Raw genomic sequence first — 17,825 nt, 5'->3', positions numbered from 1 at the left:
TAGAAGATGGTTGGAAGAACAGTCACCCTACCATGAGCTAAATACTTACTTCTTAAGGTTTGCAAGGTGTCACAGTTTCAGACATCTTTAGTGGGATCATTCTATTATTCTATTAGCAAAGCTGGAATCTCTAGAAAATAATTATAGAAATAAACGTGCCATGACATTCATATCACATCCCAAACCAGATAAATGTCAAAGGTTTTCCCAACATACAGCCATTCCTAATATTATCACAAGGCAGGCTTATCACGTATCACATTTTCTTAATTTACAGTATTTTCTCTTGGATTGGCCAATTCATAGTACTCTCTGGCCAGCAGAGGGCCCATGTCATTCATGGTAGGGATGGGCATGAATACTTGATTATTTGTTGGATTATAAAAACCTCTGTCAGTTATTACAACTATTACTGAGTATATTCAAATTATATTTATTTACAGTCCAATTGCTTCATTGCCAAAATGCTGATATTTATGTAAGCATGAATACATTATTTATCTGAGTAAATTTAAAGTCCCTGTAAAGTGATAGAAACACCTCTTCCTACTGTGTCACCCCCAAAGGAAAATGCGTTACAAGGCACTTTAGGAACTTTACAAGCACCCTCTTCTGGATTCTAAATGTACTTTTTTTGTTTATGTATTACAGGTGATTATGTGCATTTATATGCATTTTTTGTGTTTGACAAAGGTGAAGGATTAGCCCAGGAAGTGTACCGGTATGTGCCAGGTAATGAGCACTAGGTGTGTGAGGTTTGGCAGTAAGTGGAAGAAAATGTGTGTACAGTGTGGAAGATGAAATTGAAAAAATGAAATTTGCCGTTCATACAGTTCAGTCAAACTTGGGACTAAACTGTTACACCTGTGTCAAGGTACTGAATGAATGGGTAACTGCATTAATGAATGAAATAAATGAAGCATTGGACATTGGTTTATTGTCCTGGTCCACCTATCCTTTCACCATAGCGGATGATGATGCTCTTTGACTATTTTGATAGTAGCTCATCCATGCTTTTAATCAACGATTGTATTTGGAGTAGAAGTTTTAATTTTGAACTCCACTTTGCCTCTTATTATGCAAACGCCAAACTTAATTTGACCACTGAAATAATCGAGTACAGATCAGCGAGTGATGGGACAGCTCTTTGACCATTCAACCGCTTATTTTTTTAACAGCAAGAACTAAAAAGGACTCCACAGAGTCCTTTTAAAGGAATAAGAGTGTGGTTTTTAATTGCATTTGATCTAATTTAATTAAGAAATAGCAGAGAATCCCCTATGGTAATTACTGATTAAAAAGCAGGTGAGGCTGACAGGCATGGCCATCAAACGCTACCAAGCTTGCAATCCAATCACTGCTTGTCATCCAAGGACACTTAAGACTCATCTGGGTACAATATTAATTTGAGCCCTAGTCTTTAGTTCTGTGCTCCAGCCTTAACCCTTTATAGGGCACTCATTGAAATACTATGAAATTCAAAAAATCAACTTTAGAGGGTTGTTGGGGGCCATAACCAGAGTTTATTTCTGTTTTCAACATTTTCAAAAATTTCCATTTTCTTGCAGAAAACCAAAGTAAACGAAGTTATCGTATTTGGTTCCTTGCCCTTCAGTGGTAAATTTTTTTTTATAAGTGTATATGTAAAATATACAACAAAAACACATGTATGTTTCACATTAGAACATCACTTTTAGAACATAAGTGCTGATACAGAGTCCTTTCTAAATAAATTGCACAACATTATATGCAAATATTATAACACACGTATAAAATACGTAATACAACTTTATGTACTGTATAACAGTATAACACACAGTACAACTGTATACTGTATAGCATACAGTATAACATACACAGTACATCTTTATGTAATGTATAACAGTATAACGTTCATCCTATAACTTTATAAACTGTATAACATACACAGTACAACGTTGGACACCATTAGGACAGCTTATTCATGGTACCCAATGAAGCAGTTGCGCTCACTGTTCATGCAAAGGTGGACCTTGCAGACCCTGCAGACCACATTTGACCTCACAATGTTGCCTTTCCTGCTGCAGTACTTGCAGGTCTGGCGTTTGGCATGTACAGGGGCATGAAAGAGGGACAGGTCAAAGCACACAGCCTCATTTGGTGTGTGGCTGCGGTGTCCCCGGACAGGCTCAGGGACATAAACACTGGTGGTGAGGCTTTCAACAGTTGAGGACGAGCTTCTTCTGGTGCTCGATTTGGCAGACGTCTGGCCGCTGGCGCCCCTGAACACCTGGATTCTGAAATCCTTCAGAGACTGGCCATTCACTCCAAGGGCCTTACTGTCCCGTCGGTAAACAACCCAGGCATTTGTGATACTGACATCAATGACATATGCAAACAGACGCAAGTACCACCTCTTGGACTTCATGGGGGTGTGGTAGAGGTGTACCAGCATGTCACTCTTATCAATGCCCCCCATGTTGGCATTATAACTCCTGATGACAGCTGGACAGCTCACAGGCTCCTTCGTCTTGGTCTCACTGCAGTACCTGATGACTGAGGACATCGGCTCAACCCCCGTGTCTGTTGACAGCAGAGTGACTGTTCTGTTGTCCTTCCATCTGACGGCCAGTATCCCATCATCACTGGTAACATAGTCATAAGTACCACGGGGTACAGCCTTCTTCTCCATCTCCTTGATGGACTTGAGTGGAGGATTTCTGATTCTATTGTCCCTTGCTGTCCCTGTGTATCTGCAATTCTGATCTCTGAGGTACCGCACTAGCTCCATGCTGGTAAAAAAGTTGTCAGCAAAGATGGCTGTGGTGGTGAGGGAGGACATGGTACTCGCCAGGACAGCAACAATCTGGCTGGTGGCACCCAGCACTATTTGTTCAGGCGTCAGGGGGACATCATGGGCCTCCAGGGTAGTTTTGCCCTGGTATAGCACCATGTCATGGATGAAGCCATCTTCAGAGCCCCTTGCAAACAACTTAAAACCCCACTTGTCTGGCTTGTTTTTGATATACTGCCTCAGGTTGCCAGCTGTCTTCCCTTTGTAGGCAACCATCACCTCATCTACAGACTGTTTGGGGGTCTGTGGCTCACGCCTGAAGGCATTATTGAGAAAGCTGAACAGTGGCCGGACTTTGAAGAAACGGTCGCTGGTGCCTGGGATCTGAGTGTTGTCATTGAAATGGATAACCCTTTTCAGCAGCCTGAACCTCTTCGATGACATCAGGTTGGCAACTTGAGGGACCCTGGTTTCCATGGCCCAGTAACCTTCAACAGAGGGGAGCTCAACAACACCCATATAGATGAGGATGGCCAGAAAGGTCATTATTTCATTCTCATTGGTGGAGAAAGTGGTGTTGATGTCCTTCTGAGCAGCATATAAGTTTGTCTGGTATGTTATATGACTGATCATTTGGGCATCAAAGTACCTAATAAAGTACTGAAAAGGCATGTCAATGTAGTCTGGGGCAGAGTGCTGGTATTCAGGAAGGGCTGTGTTGTTCTGGTCAACTTTATGCCAGGTGGTTGGCCTGGGTGCTAACTTTCCAGATCTCCTTGGCCTCTGGTCTTGTACTGCTGGCTGCACATTATCATCACCATCATTATCGTCGTCATCCTCACTGTACTCACTGTCCTCACTGTAATTTTCATGGAGCACCTCGACCACAGGTTGGATCCGTTTCCTCTTGGCAGAGGGGTCAGTGTCACTTGTACATGAAATGTCCTGGTTGTGGCTGGGTGGGACATAATCAGGGTCTGCCACATCATCATCATCCTCCTCATCATCATCACTGATGGCAGGGTGGACGGGCACGACAACACTCTTCCTCCTCTTGGCATAAAACATCCGGGCAGACATTGCCTAAAGATTTCACACAATATAACAGTCGTTAAAAGGTCACAAGCTGACAAAAATCACACATTTTCACTATTTATAGCTTCAATATTTCTAGAAATCGGTTAAAATTATCCCTGAATCACTGCATAGTATTATAAAAACCTTTGGCAACATTAAAACATAAATTCCTTAGTTGTATTGCTTGTTTAATCAAGAAAATGCTATACGCATGCACTGTTAGGTGCATCGGGCATATGTCCAAAAATGGACACACCTAATGAACTCCCGTTTTTAGGTGAACCGGGTGTATGATCAAATATGGTGCCCGCATTTTTCATGCTGTAATTTCACTAATTTTTACAAGTCCTCCACAAACAACACATATGTCATCACTAAGCACAACTATTCAACTATAAAGTGTGTGAGTTTCATCAACTTACCATGATTAGTTTAGAAGTTTTGTACAGAAATGTAAGGTGAGCTGAGCATCTTTAGCGTCTTTTTCTGACGTCAGTGGAGAGAGAAAGTTAGATGCACTCCAGGTCTCTGCTGATTGGTCGAATGCCACAGTCATGTGATCTGTGACATAGGGTGATCTCTTCTGATTGGCTGAGTGAGGACCACATGGTTCTTGACCTCACTCAGGTATAGAACAGTGGCCATTTGCAAAGGGTGCGGAAATTACCAAAAATAGTCACTTGCCCTATAAAGGGTTAAGACAGTCTCTTGGAGAATTAAGGTTAGTGTATTCCATTTCCTCATTTCATTCAAAGTAGTCATCTTATTTTCAGGAGTTTTAATACCAGACCATAAGCAACTCAAGAAAATACCTTTCTGAATTCATGCAGAATGGATCCTGTGCGTTTGCTTTTGCTACACAATGTTCATAAATGTTGCTTGTAATCTTTGCTGTGTCGGAGCGCACATGACTTTGATTTGCTTCAGTGACCATTGTTCGCAGTGCTTCTTTGCATTTCAGTGGCCTGTAGAGATTTTGGCTCTGCGGCAAATGAAGGTATCAGTTTTATGGGTAACATATTCAACTTGTTTCCTCTCAAAGCTGTGAACTGAAAGCAACAGCTGTAGAATGGGGCTAACATTTATTTATTTTTTACAACCCTAATAAAGTGGACGATGAAAAAAGTGGAGTCATTCTGCTGAACTTGGCTTGTTCACATCCAGTCATCACATTTGTCCATTTTCGTCGTGACTTGTTAAATGTTGTTTACTTGGGGTCTGTCTTCTATTGTTGTTTCTTGATTACTGGAGGAAAACAAATAGGGCTCATTCTTGACCAACATCTCCATCTAGTGGAGAAATAAATTGTACCTTAGCAATAACAGCTCTTTCCACTCTCTAGTAGCAGCATGTGTTTCTTGTATAGAAGGTCCTTTATCTTCTCACTAATCATAAATAAATATAATAACTCCATGCTCACTTCACTGTTTGTCTACATCATTTTTGATGAATTCCCACTGAGACTAAGTAATGACTGTGTGTGTGTGTGTGTGTGTTCTACAGCCATATTGGGACACAACCTTCTCTATCCACCCAGGTCTGCATGTGCCACTAATGATGGAGGGAATGTGGCAGTTTGGTGTGGAGAAGTCGAGAGAAAACTATGCACCATTGACTGTGCTGGCTGTGAAAGCACACTAGTGTTAATGTTTTCACTTCACTGCAATGAGCCGCTTGCACCACAGCTTGTAAGTTACACCACAGAACAATTATACAGAACTATTATACAATTTAAGAAAATGCTTAAAAATACAATATTTTCAAGATATAGAGTACAGGGAGTATAGTATAGTATAGTGCAGTACAGTATAGTATAGTAATATTTATAGTTTTTATTATGATGTTCAAAATAAACATTAATTCATCCATCCACTCATTCATTCACTTAAAATGTTTTTACAGAAGTGCAAAAAGAATTTGTTTTGGAATAATATTTACTAAAAATGTATCAGGCGCTTCAGAATCAGCAGCAAAAATTTAAGCAAAATGTCCTAAAGTATTGAGTATACAATTAAAGTTAGTTAACTCCACATGTTTTTTGGATGTGCCCAAAAATATTAATATTCATTATGGTAGTCTCATACTATTGTGTTTTTAAAAGAAATACTAAAAGGAGACTATAGAGTAGAGATATTTGTAAAATGCTGTAAATTAACGTAAATAATATTTGTATAAACCTGAGTTTAGCTTCAAACGATGGATGTACACATAGTCTCTATACAAACAAGTGTAGAGAATGGTAAGGATGTCCTTCAGTCTGAGAGTTCCAGAAGAACAATCTTGGAAATGGGAGAAATTTGGTTTGGAGTAGAGGACGATGCAATTGCACTTTCAGTGTGAAACAGTTTGCTCCCTGAAGCGACAATACATTGAATAGCCACACGGGGGCGACTCTCCTAGTTGCATGGAAGTCCCTGGGAAACTGAGGCTTGACTTGCAAAGTTAGTAAATATTTTTCTTGGAAGTTAATGATCTTAATCGTTACTTTTGGGTTTTCTTCAAAAGTACATGTTGTCAATGTTGTCAAATATGACGTACAGCACATGAGGGGACACCAGTGTGATTTACAGCTGATATTGTCTAATCAGTGAATCTTGAGGCTTCAAAACAGAAGTTCAGATTCGTTTGTGAGTCACAACTGGTTGCCATTTGGTAGAAACATGGTAATGGCCTCGCTACTAAAGTACTTATTATATGATAAAGATTTTTCTTATGTATGTAGGCGACTGGACTTGCTTGAGTTACTACAGCTACAGAAGACATGACCTGGGTGACTGAGAACCTCACTTCGAAGACCATTATCAAGCAATTATTCACATAAAAACATACTAGCGAGTATAGATTCAAGTTCTGTCAATACATTTTCTCCTAAATGCAACACACTTAAGGTAACATGTGTAAAGTGTTCAGTCAATGTCTGTGTGACAACAAAAATCACGCGACGTTTTGGGCATTAAATTGTGTGGGGACACATATTAGTGAGACACAACAGGCAGTAAACAGCTCAGTAGGACACTCTGTAGCTCTTAATTTAGTTGTTTATCCGTTTCTTTTTTATTATTATTGTTGAGGTGGGGTAAGGGGGACTAAGTAAGAACTTCAGATAACTCACAGCCGCACGCACCCCACCCCCTCCTCGCTCTCTCTCATTCCTGTGAGACAAGACCCAAGGAGCGGAACCGTATCTTGGTCGAACCGCTTCAACCATTTCAATTGCAAAAAACAAGCATCAGTGGTTTTATTTTGCTGCTAATAGCAGAATTTATTACTATTATTATTATTATTATTATTATTTTCACATACTAACTGAGAAAATTCGGCAGCAAAGTTCGGCTCAGTGGGCGGAAAGGAGTCACATTGGAAAAGAAAAGACGGTGAGTTAATTTTAAATATTGCAACAATTGTTCCTTGCAAATGGACATAATTTCAATACATTTGGCATTAACACCTTAAACCGTTAAACAGTTCGACATTCTCCTAAATATTTGACTTGTTTGTGTCCACGTTGTTTTCTCCTCGACGTGTTTTTTTGTAGCCGTGTTTTCCTCCAATAAATGCCTCTGTGACCATGTGACCATTTAATTGCACGAATCCACAATCTTGTTATCCAAACGTATGGGGTTGTTTTGGCTGTTCCGCACTATCACCGGTGTGGTGCAGACTATCCACGCGCCACGCTGAGGAAAAGTGTTCATTCCTTGGTAGAAATGCCACGCCAGCCGAGGAGCTGCGTGTGTAGTGACCGTTTCCTCTGTGGACTGAAGCAGAAGCAGAAATATTGTTGCCAACTGAACTCTCGTAAAAATGCTGTTTAGTCTGTGTCGCGTTTGACGTCAACAGCAACACGAAAATCAGAGTTCTCTTCAAGTTTGCGTCATGTGGTGTACGTTGCGCATTAAAGGTACAGTGTGAAGTTTCAGCTGAATGTCTGTCGCCTCACTCTTCCTCTCCAAACATGTGGGATAAGCTAGGTAGTCTTCAGTTATCATTAAAACTTTAAAATTAAAAAGATGTTTTGTGTGTATAGTGGTCCAACATGGCAGCCTCTGTAGAGAACACTCTGAGGCGTTGTTTAGACTTTAGTCCAAATCGGATGTTTGAGCATGTCTAATTAGATTTTTGGCTACAGTATAAAGAACACATGAGATCCGATTTTATTCAAAGCTGACTCAAACCACATTTGGAGGAGGTTTCGATTGTGAGTCTGATTGGATTTTAACAGGTCTTTTTCAATCTGAATGTCTCAGCCGCTCGGATAGGTTTTCAAAGTGTATTCTGTGTCACTCGCAGCTCAACTCGAACAACAATGACGTAGATCCGGAAGTTAATTGGAGGCACATTAGACAATCAATACAGTGGAAGACACTAGTTTAAAAACGAGAAAATTAGTTTGCGCTGCGGCTCCACATAACCATTTGGTTAAGAAACAGGCACAGATTTCTGTCCAATATTTTGTTTATTTCGTTTAGACTACTTGTTTTTTCAGGGCGTGGCCTTTAACTATAGAAATCCATGTGGAAGCCTAGACAATTTCAATATGGACACACAGGTTGGATCTGGTCACTTGAGCCGTGTTTCCATCATGGTACAGTTCAGTTTGGTACCATGATGGTACTTGCTTTCGACTGAGAACGGTACCTTTACTTGGTAGGCGGCTTGTGCGCTGTGCCCGTGTGTCAGCAAGATCCGTAGTGTTAAGTTGTGCCATTGCAACGACAACGACATTGAACGTAACTCAACAGACAACAACAGAGGACATCCAGCAGCTCGTTCTTAGCTTTTTGGCTGTTTGTCTCAACAACATCAAGCTATGTATGAGAATAGACTGCGAGTGTTGAAGAAACACCAGTCGCAAGGGAGTGATGCTTTTTGGTCGCCCAGTCAGCTGACTGTCATTGGTCTAGCTCCATCCGTATCATACCATAACTCTGGTACCCCAAGGGAAGAGTATCAAAAAATGGAACGGCTCGGGCCAGTTATTTTGGGAACTATTCCTAATAGAAACGCACCCGAACCGAGCCATTACAATATATAATGTGAAGAGTTGGTCAGGAAGATCAGATTCTGATTGGATATGCTTACAAATCTGATTTGGGCTGCATATTTTGTGAAGTGTTGCCTCTATGCTGTCTCCCCATTATATTTGTCTACATTTCTCAGAAGTCTAACAAACAAGATTATTAGATCACTTCTTGTAAGTATAACTCACCCTGTTCTGGTTTGATTAAACCTAATTGGCAGGCCGAGAATTCACGTACAGCAGTGGTCTCAGCCAAAGAGAGGAAAACACCCTTGCTAATGTGGGCTTAGACTTTTGCAAATGCACAACATTCTTATTCCATGGCGTAGAGATTTTATGCAAGAGTGCATCAATTCACTGTGGAGGTTTTTGGTAACTTAAAGGTCCATTGTGTAGCATTTTTGGGGGGTTTATTGGCAAACATTAAATGTACCACCCATAAATGTGTTTAAAAAGTGTAAAATCACTTTATAAATCTTCTATTATGTACTGAAGGCAAATACAAAGTGCTTTGTGGCAGCTGTACCACTTGTGCCACTGTGTTTCTACAAAAGCCCATGCAGACAATACATAGCATTTTGCCATTGAAAGCAGAAGCTTACTACACATTACATTAGTGCTATATAAATGGATTGACTTCCTGGACATGATTGGGAAAGGGTCCCACCATTAGATGTCACTAATACTTAGACATTGGGCCGTTGATAGTGACATTTTTGCATTACATTTCAACATTTTGCAACATGTTTTTATAACGTTAGTAACATTAGATCACCTGTTTCCATTTTAGCCGTAAGCTTTAAGTAAATGTGCTCAAATATGGGCAAATTTCTGCATATTATCTAAATGTTTATGGATATGAACCAAATAAAGCTGTAGAAAACATTAAAAAAATACAGAAGAAGACTTTGCCCATTTACTTTTACGAATATCCTAACCGTAACTAAACATGTACATTTTAACAATACTGTAAATCACAATTGCTCTGGTTTACTCTGGACAAGCATGACATGCCGAAGAAGCAGAGCCTCGAGAAACCTTTTGGGGTTCAGGTTCACTGCAGACTGTGAAACTCCTTCACTCACAAGTCCGGTTGTGTAGTCTTAGCTTGTAAACATGGGTGCAAGAGAATCTCAAAGAATGTACTAGATAATATATAGACAGGAGAACAGCACAGGGTGGTCTGTGCTGCATGTGCTCACTGGATGACCCAGTAAAACCAATCCAAACCTACTGACCAAACTCCAAGTGCAACTTAACACCAGCTTTGCCTCGCACCCTTCGACTGCCAAGCCCCAGATTCTACGGTGCAGAGTCTGAAATAGATCCTCTCCCCTCACAGTCGGGAGGCTACAATATTAAGACATAACAACAATATAGTTGTACAGTATGTGTAAATATAAAAATCACGACATTTACATATAGAGTACAGGTGATGTATCACACAAAGTAACAACATTTTGCCTGATTGTGTTGCTTCTCTTGTTCAAGTTTAGTTGGAGATGATGATAGATGTTATTGTCTTATACAGAAATTACCAAGTTATCAATGCAATCAAGCTCTTGGCTTGTTTCTTTCTGGTTGAATGGACTTGAAAAGTTGAGAACTTCAGATGTTATACCTGTAACTCTTACGTATTTGTTTAAAAAACAAAATGTAAGCAACATGTACACTGATCACCACACCATTTAATGCTGTTTTTGATGGTTTTCTACCAGAGGCATAATCCTCCAAGACATTGGCAGATAAAGAGTGTATGTCTCCCTTTTCTGAGACCTGAGCTTTATCTGGTTTGGTATGTTCTAGTTGTGACTTTGTGAGATTTTAGAAAACAGGCTCCTCTGTGTTGGCAAAACAGTTTAATGAAAACTGCTGAGATGTTTTAGAGTTCTGTTCCAAAGTTTATCTCGAAAACACATTTTCATAAACTACTATACCAGCACTAAACATTTTATTCATCATGTATGTTTGGGACCCCCTCGAAAAGGAGATGATACAACTCAAAGGGGTTTGCCACTTTACCCTCATAAAAACACATTAACCCAGTTTTGAAATGATCAGATTAAGACATGAATTACTTTTCTTTCTATGTTTTAATGGTTCGTTTCTTAACAGCAGGTACAATGGATCTCGTGTTGTTGGTGGCATTCATCTCCTGGTTTTCTCCAGCACTGGGTGAGCTTCCCTCTCATTACATGCTCTTGTGAATGTGCACATTTCAAGCTGCCCCCCCCCCCCATATATTACGTAAATGTCCTTCCATCATATAAACCAGCTAATGTGTCTGTGTGACAGGGTCAGCATTTGGTAGGGTAATGTCCGGTAAGTTTCCTGCATTGGTGTGGTCACCAGCATTGCATGGCCTCTAGAGAGCCTCATTTCTTTTTTTGTGTGTGTTTCACACTTCAGAGTGGCATTCATTTTGGCTAAATATACATTTGATATTTTCCACTCAGTGTTGTTGTTTTGCTTTGGGAAAGGTCCGTGTCAGAGTAGTGTAAATGTTTCTTTTTCAGTGCAGTTAGAATCATAATTTATTCAGACATCTTCCAGGTTTTTCCATTGTTAATGTTTCTTGCTCTTGGGTTCATTCCTCTGTGTGTGCTGCACGTCATCAGTTGAGCTTGATGTTAAGCAGGTTTTCCGACCGCCTTTCTAGAGACGGCTCAAAGTCACTTTTTCATGTCCTATACTGATACCAGTAGCACAACCTCAGTCCGATACATTCATTTTACACCTCACCACTTTCATTTCAAGCAATTTCAAACATATAATTCCTATAATATTTTTGCATAGAGAAGCATGTGATATATAGGATTTTTTGTATTGGATTTTACATTTTCATCTTTACAATATCCGATCCAATGATTTTTGACCAGTATAGGACTGATGCTGATACTAAGTATCACTTCAGTTCATCCATATTTATTTCTTCAGGCTTGTGTCAGTTGTTTTGGGTCATTTTCCCGTATTTACCCTCTGACAATAATATCATAGTGAACTCGAGCACTTAAAAGGATTGAAAGACAGTTCATAAAATATTATTAAGATCAATTTTTGAACCAACAATTCATGAAAAATTCTATTAAAAAAACAAGTCCTTTACTTTGTGTCAGAAACATTTCTGAAGCCTGTTGAATAGCTTATTCCTTTACTGTGCTGTGCTTCAGTTGATCAATTGTTGTTCAGGTTTTCTTTTTATATACTGACATTTTAAAATGCTGATCACAGTCACAGTTGAATGTGTTAAAGTGCGAATAACAGTGTGAGATGTTGCAACTCCAAGGTTACATCTTTTCCACTCTCTAGCTTTATTTTATTTCTGTCACTGTCTTCATTATGTCAACTTAATTGTTCTGGTTGTTTTTGTAAATAATTATGATTTAGATAATTACCCAGTTCAGTAAACTGTCAAGCAAGTTTTTGAAGAGCAGAGAAGTGAGGGGTCTGTTGTTTCTCAGACCACTGACAGAACACAGATGGAAGTAGATCAGAATCTGTAAACAATGTTGAAGAAAGTGTAAGATTCATTTATGTGCTCACTGACTGACTGAGATCGTTGCATTATTTAAAACCTGTAATTATGCTTGTACAGTTTTACTAAGATACAAGGAGGGAGTTTGGTTTTATTTATGGCCACTTCATGCATAAAGGAAGATTTCAAAACAACACAGACAGAATAGTAAGAAATCAATACAAAGGTAAAAAAAATTACAATCAATAAAAAGTGAAATACGAAGAAATTAGAGTCCTAAAAATGTCGCAGAAAAAAAGAAATTCAGTAAAAATGTCAAATAAATAATGAATGAGTCAAAGAGGAAAAAAGGATTCTGTTTTAAAAAGGCAGAATAAAAAGGGTGATGAAAATGACAAAATACCCCAAAATGTAAAAATGGGGTGAATGAAGTGTTCACATTCTCTGCTGTGTGGCATCAGTTTTACCAGTTGCTGACATGCAGTTACACACCGATGTGAATATCTTTTTCCAGACTAATGATTTGTCTTTATTTTTTTTGCAGCTTCAGCAGCAGATCACGACAGAGGTGGGTATTCTTTGAATGGAACCTTGGAAAGTCAAATTAAGATAATTTAGTGGGCATATGAATTGGCACTGGCACCAAACTGGCTAATGAACAGAAGACTGACTGAGAGCCTAAAAATGCTGAATAGCACTTATATCGTAAGTGCTCTCTGAAGTGTGTCAGTGGATAAATCTGCCTCTATCTCTCTTTTTTTTCTCCTACCAGACTACGACAGTGCTTTTCATTATGGTAAGTGTTAAGCCGATGAACATGGTCATTTAACGGCTGTCTCTCTACACAGGAAACATCTGGGAGGTCAAGATGAGTCTGCATTTTTTGCACTTTTTTTTTAAGAAGTAGTGGAAAACTTACACCCTGAGGCCAAGCTTCTTTATTAGTCTGCACATGCTCACAGTCCTGTCCACTCTGCTTAAGCTCATATTTTCACTCCGTCCAAGGCGCTGACTTGTACGACAGGACGTGACATCAACTTTGATGTGTTTTTTTTTCACTACTATACATGTTCTGGTAAAAGAAGGAAAACCAAAGCTGTTGTTCCCAGCTTGGAGACCATTTGGGAGTTCCCTAAATATACTGTATCTGAAGGGAGTCACGACATACGATTATATTTTTGTTTATATGTATACACAAACTATTCATTTCCTTTTCACTAAATTGTGTTTATTTTACACTGACTTGTCTATTTTGCTCCATTTCCTGGGAAGATGTGTGTACCTTTATTCTCTCAGGCTGCAGCCTTATCCCTGTTGATACCTCCAGTCACAACAGTGATAAGAGAGAAAAACAATCTTTTGTTATTCAAAATTACGTTTAGATTTCTTGTGGACTTGCCTTAATTTTTTCTTTTGCTCTCTGCAAATGAAAATGCTGCCCCACACCAACCTCTGCCTGCTTTTGATTTTTTTGTCCGTCTTGCACCATTTCTTCCTGCCTCACAGGAAGACACAACTACAAAGATAAACTTTATCACAGTGTTTACAGTTTGGTATCTGTGGTTCTCCAACATGACCATTAGAGGGCGGGCAAAAATCTATCTGCAAAAGCTGTCCTTGAATCAAAATGTGATTAAATGCCACACAAAAGGCCTCGGACGTCTGTAGAATTCATGGTATTTTGTGTAATGAAAGGTTTCCACATGCTGCTGTGCATCAATACAAAGTACCTTTATCTCATTACAGATTATGAATCGCTGAGAATCGGTGGCCTGGTTTTCGCAGTGGTCCTGTTCATCTTGGGTATTGTCCTCATAGTCAGTAAGTGCTTCTCCACCCACTGTACAGCAGATATAGCAGATGTGTAATGTCAAGAGTCACTGTCACCAAACTGTGATTTCTGTACGTGCAAGCCACCCACCCTCAAATGTACACCCTTCTCCAAACAAGCAGGCTTCTGTTTCTCTCAAGTCTGCAGGGAGGGGAGGGGAGGGGAGGGTCACGTATGCCTCTTGCACAATCCCAGCATCACAGCAGCCCTTTATATAGGCCACGTTATCACCTTTCTCACTCACAGTTTGCCTCAAAGATTCTTTCTTGCGCACTGCCAGCACGTAGTGGAAGCCATGAAAACCAAAACCAGCCAATAAATAATTCACTGAGATCCACACACTCGTCTGCTCCCGTTTGTTAGGATGACTGTGGAGTCCACACTTAACACTTTGAAGAGCTGTGCCCCGTGTATAGAACATGCCACCTTAAATAGCGGCAGGCACAATAATATAATGAGCAGCTGATGAGCGTGTGAAAATAACTGATAAACTGACTTTCAAAGGCAGTATCTTTGCTCTAACGACTAAAGACGCTACAGTTTTCATCTTTGCTTACTTGTTTACTAGACTAAAACTTTTTTTTCACTGTTCATACATTTCGTACCTTACGTTTACTTGAGAGACATTAAATATAAATACTACTTTTGAACAGAAGTTGCATAGATGAAACCCTAAATGTCAATGTTATGCTATTTAAAACATATTATGTGTAGAACTACATATAAGAATGGTTTTAAAGGATTCTGTTTTCCCCATTTCAAAGTGGGTGAAGTGAAGCGGTGTCACCTTTCACGATGCCCACTGCTTTATTCTTAGTCTTCAGAGCATGAAGGTCAGTAGTTCAGTCTGGAGTCGAGTGCCCACATTAGATTTCTGTGAAAGTGTTCAGCACAGCTGCCTCTTTGCTGCAGCTTCATTGGCAAAATGTGTTAAATTAGTCAAAAGTTCGAAAGTTAGTCAGTTAAAAAATGACATTGTGTAAAATGTAGCAACATTTATTGGTGAAGTTACAAGTTGCTGCTGAATACCCTTCACCTCACCTCTCCGTTCCAAGCGTGTTGAAGAAACTATGTAGTTTTCAGTTAGAATTAAAACTCAAAAGATGTTTAGTTTGTCCGTGTGTGGGCTGTTGTATAAACATGGTGGGCCAAACTGGTAGCTGACCTGGCTACTGATATAAATGTAAAAGCTTCAAGGCTCAAGAGTACTGAAAAACAACATTTTACACACTGGACCTTTTTGAAGTCTAAATAAAATGACTCAACATAATGTACTGAGGCAGAGTTTAAACCTTTAACTGCTGAAAAGCTGCATAGTTGAGTAAAGTAATTGAGGCTTTGCTGTGACACGACATCAGACTAGTATCAGTGACTGTCAAATTACAAGTCAAACTAATGTTTCTAGCTGAAAAAAGCTCATTGTTCGTTATCTTCAACAATAAAATCAATAATCAATACATGCATGCATGCTTGTCCAGTGCAACAGTGAGTTTACATGGCAGGCGTGGTGTCTGTCTGTGCTCTTCTAACAACGCCATGCAAAACTTTCTACTGCTCTGACGAGTAAGCCAAAGCACAATGGTGACACCTGCTGGCCATCTTGAAAATGGCTCCTCCACTCTGGCACGTGTACATACAATATGTGTACTTTTAACAACCTGGATTTCGCTGTGATTACATTTTTCATGCATAAAGAGTACTAGTCACCAATAGATTATTTATATTCATTTGTCAACTACTTGCATATAATTAACGTATTAACACCTTAATCAGGAAAAATCTTAATTCATGTAGCAATAGAGGTAGAATAAAATTATGTAGAATTAGGTATTCATACGTGCTTAATAATGACTAATAAAGGGCTAGTGTGCTATTTATGCATGTTAGTGAGCACCTAGTTAATAGTGAATATGTGTTCCCTAATCTAAAGTGTTACGGAAAAATGTATACGTTTTTAAAATGACACACATTTTGTATAGGTTTCATTCATTGACAGCTTGCTGGTGTATATAAGACCGACTTCCAGTCACTTCATTCCAATTCAAACACAGAATTTGACTTACAAATAACTATAAACCCCTAAGACTTTTACACAGTACTGTATTTATATTAATATTGTGTCAAGTACACTGAGAGCTTATAACGCCTCCAGAGAATTGTTGCTCTGTTAGGCATAATTGCACAAGCTCAAGTCTGTATTCAGGTACAGAATCAAAGCTTGGAACAATCTCTTCTTTTAGAGTTGAATAATCCTGATGAAGTATGCTGTTAACATTAGGTTGGCTGGCATTAATTGTTCTTTTTTTCCCCCCACTCCTTAAATTAGGCCGGAAATGTTCCTGTAACAAGTCGCGGTGAGTTGATCAGAAGTAACATGGATCAAAACAAATGTGTTAAATTTTTGTCAAATTATTATATAAAAAAATATATATTTTTATTTTGTTTTAATTCCAGGAAACCCCAAGCAGAACATGGAGTTCAAAGGGGTAAATATCTTCCTTTCCTCCATGTTAACTATATTACAAATGTTAAATGTTTTCCACAAAAAATATATCCGTACTCTTTCTGCAGCCTAGTGGACACATAGGCAACAAACAGTGAACATTCGGTAAGTTTATTACAAACATCTGTGACTGGAGGAAGTAAAGTTTAGCGAACATTTATCAAAACTTACCTTTTATCTGCTTTCCACAGCGTCACTGGCTGATGCCACTAGATGGCAGCAAATACCACGAACACAGCTGAGGACAATCTTTCCATGAACACATGAAGCTTTCATCATTTTTACAAATGTTGCTATGAAACAATGAAAGTGTTTTTTTCTTTTTAGTGATTTTCTTTGTATCACCTGTAAGTGTTACTAGTTACATGTAGCAACGTTATTTTAGACTAGCAATGGTGTGATTATCATTCGTATTTGTGTGACTGAAGCAAAGACAATAAATCATGTTTGAAAATCTTGAACATTGGATTTAAATGCATCACTGTGTGTTTGTCCCTGCCATTACAAGTGAAAACAGCCTTGTACTATGCTGCACTATGCTGCTCCTGCTGACACTGCAGAAGGTTCAGTTACACATGCAGTGAGAGTGTGAATGATTTATGCTGCATTGTGCAGCTGTTGGAGGAAAGAAATATGCACATTACACTTGATTTTACTCCTCACTCTGTGCTGTTCAGTGTCAGATATTCTTGCTGTCGTGAGCTCGGCCGATTCCAGTGTCAGTGAGGAAGCTGCAAATGCAGGCTTTAATTTTCTCTCTGCAGCTGCAAGAGGCGGCTGACTGCACTGCACACATTAGACACACAGTGGTGCATTTTCAGCGTGCACACTCACGTTTCTGTGGAAATGAAAATGTCCAGAATTATTGGCAAGAAACTCAGGGCAATAGCGCAACCAAAAACAATGTACAGACAGATTAGCGGAACCCTCTTGTTTGTTTTACTTGACACTAAAGTAGCAGTCTCATCCACACCCTGTCAGTTTTGGCAAGAGTACTCATTGACCCCACCTCACCCCCTATGGCTGCACCATTGTGCCTGCTTTGTTTTTTTTATTATTGTGGCCACCAGAGGGCCCCCCTCTAATTGTTTTTACTAAATACTAACTGAGCCGACCTAAACCTCCTGTCCTGATCACAGCTGGTCA

General features: G+C 39.3%; 2 protein-coding genes across 3 annotated transcripts; one reads left to right on the top strand and one right to left on the bottom strand.

Annotated features, from left to right (window-relative positions):
- Nucleotides 1-1,455: 1,455 nt before the first annotated feature.
- On the bottom strand, nucleotides 1,456-4,544 carry LOC131471524 (piggyBac transposable element-derived protein 2-like). The gene is made up of 2 exons (XM_058648119.1): nucleotides 4,273-4,544; nucleotides 1,456-3,856 (listed from the first exon to the last, which is right to left on the bottom strand). Exons 1-2 carry the CDS (start codon nucleotides 4,273-4,275, stop codon nucleotides 1,958-1,960), a joined length of 1,902 nt encoding a protein of 633 aa, XP_058504102.1. The 5' UTR covers nucleotides 4,276-4,544; the 3' UTR covers nucleotides 1,456-1,957.
- Nucleotides 4,545-6,965: 2,421 nt separating this feature from the next.
- Nucleotides 6,966-17,147, top strand: LOC131471525 (FXYD domain-containing ion transport regulator 6-like). 2 transcript variants are annotated; one of them, XM_058648120.1, is made up of 10 exons: nucleotides 6,966-7,224; nucleotides 10,986-11,045; nucleotides 11,166-11,192; nucleotides 12,890-12,913; nucleotides 13,118-13,141; nucleotides 14,092-14,166; nucleotides 16,503-16,530; nucleotides 16,631-16,662; nucleotides 16,748-16,784; nucleotides 16,871-17,147. In XM_058648120.1, exons 2-9 carry the CDS (start codon nucleotides 10,994-10,996, stop codon nucleotides 16,750-16,752), a joined length of 267 nt encoding a protein of 88 aa, XP_058504103.1. In that variant the 5' UTR covers nucleotides 6,966-7,224; nucleotides 10,986-10,993; the 3' UTR covers nucleotides 16,753-16,784; nucleotides 16,871-17,147. The 2 variants fall into 2 exon arrangements, with proteins under 2 accessions (XP_058504103.1, XP_058504104.1); XM_058648121.1 differs by lacking the exon at nucleotides 11,166-11,192 and having other exon boundaries at nucleotides 6,974-7,224.
- The last annotated feature ends 678 nt before the right edge of the window (nucleotides 17,148-17,825 follow it).

This window comes from Solea solea, chromosome 13 (genome assembly GCF_958295425.1).
Source record: "Solea solea chromosome 13, fSolSol10.1, whole genome shotgun sequence".
Classification (NCBI taxonomy): domain Eukaryota; kingdom Metazoa; phylum Chordata; class Actinopteri; order Pleuronectiformes; family Soleidae; genus Solea; species Solea solea.
This window is presented reverse-complemented; position numbering and strand designations above follow the sequence as displayed.

Excerpts from the sequence above, each read along its gene's own strand:
- LOC131471525 (XM_058648120.1), top strand. The coding sequence starts at position 10,994 with ATGGATCTCGTGTTGTTGGTGGCATTCATCTCCTGGTTTTCTCCAGCA. Across the intron at positions 12,914-13,117 it reads AGCAGCAGATCACGACAGAG|ACTACGACAGTGCTTTTCAT; the intron begins GTGGGTATTCTT and ends TTCTCCTACCAG. Across the intron at positions 14,167-16,502 it reads GGGTATTGTCCTCATAGTCA|GCCGGAAATGTTCCTGTAAC; the intron begins GTAAGTGCTTCT and ends TCCTTAAATTAG.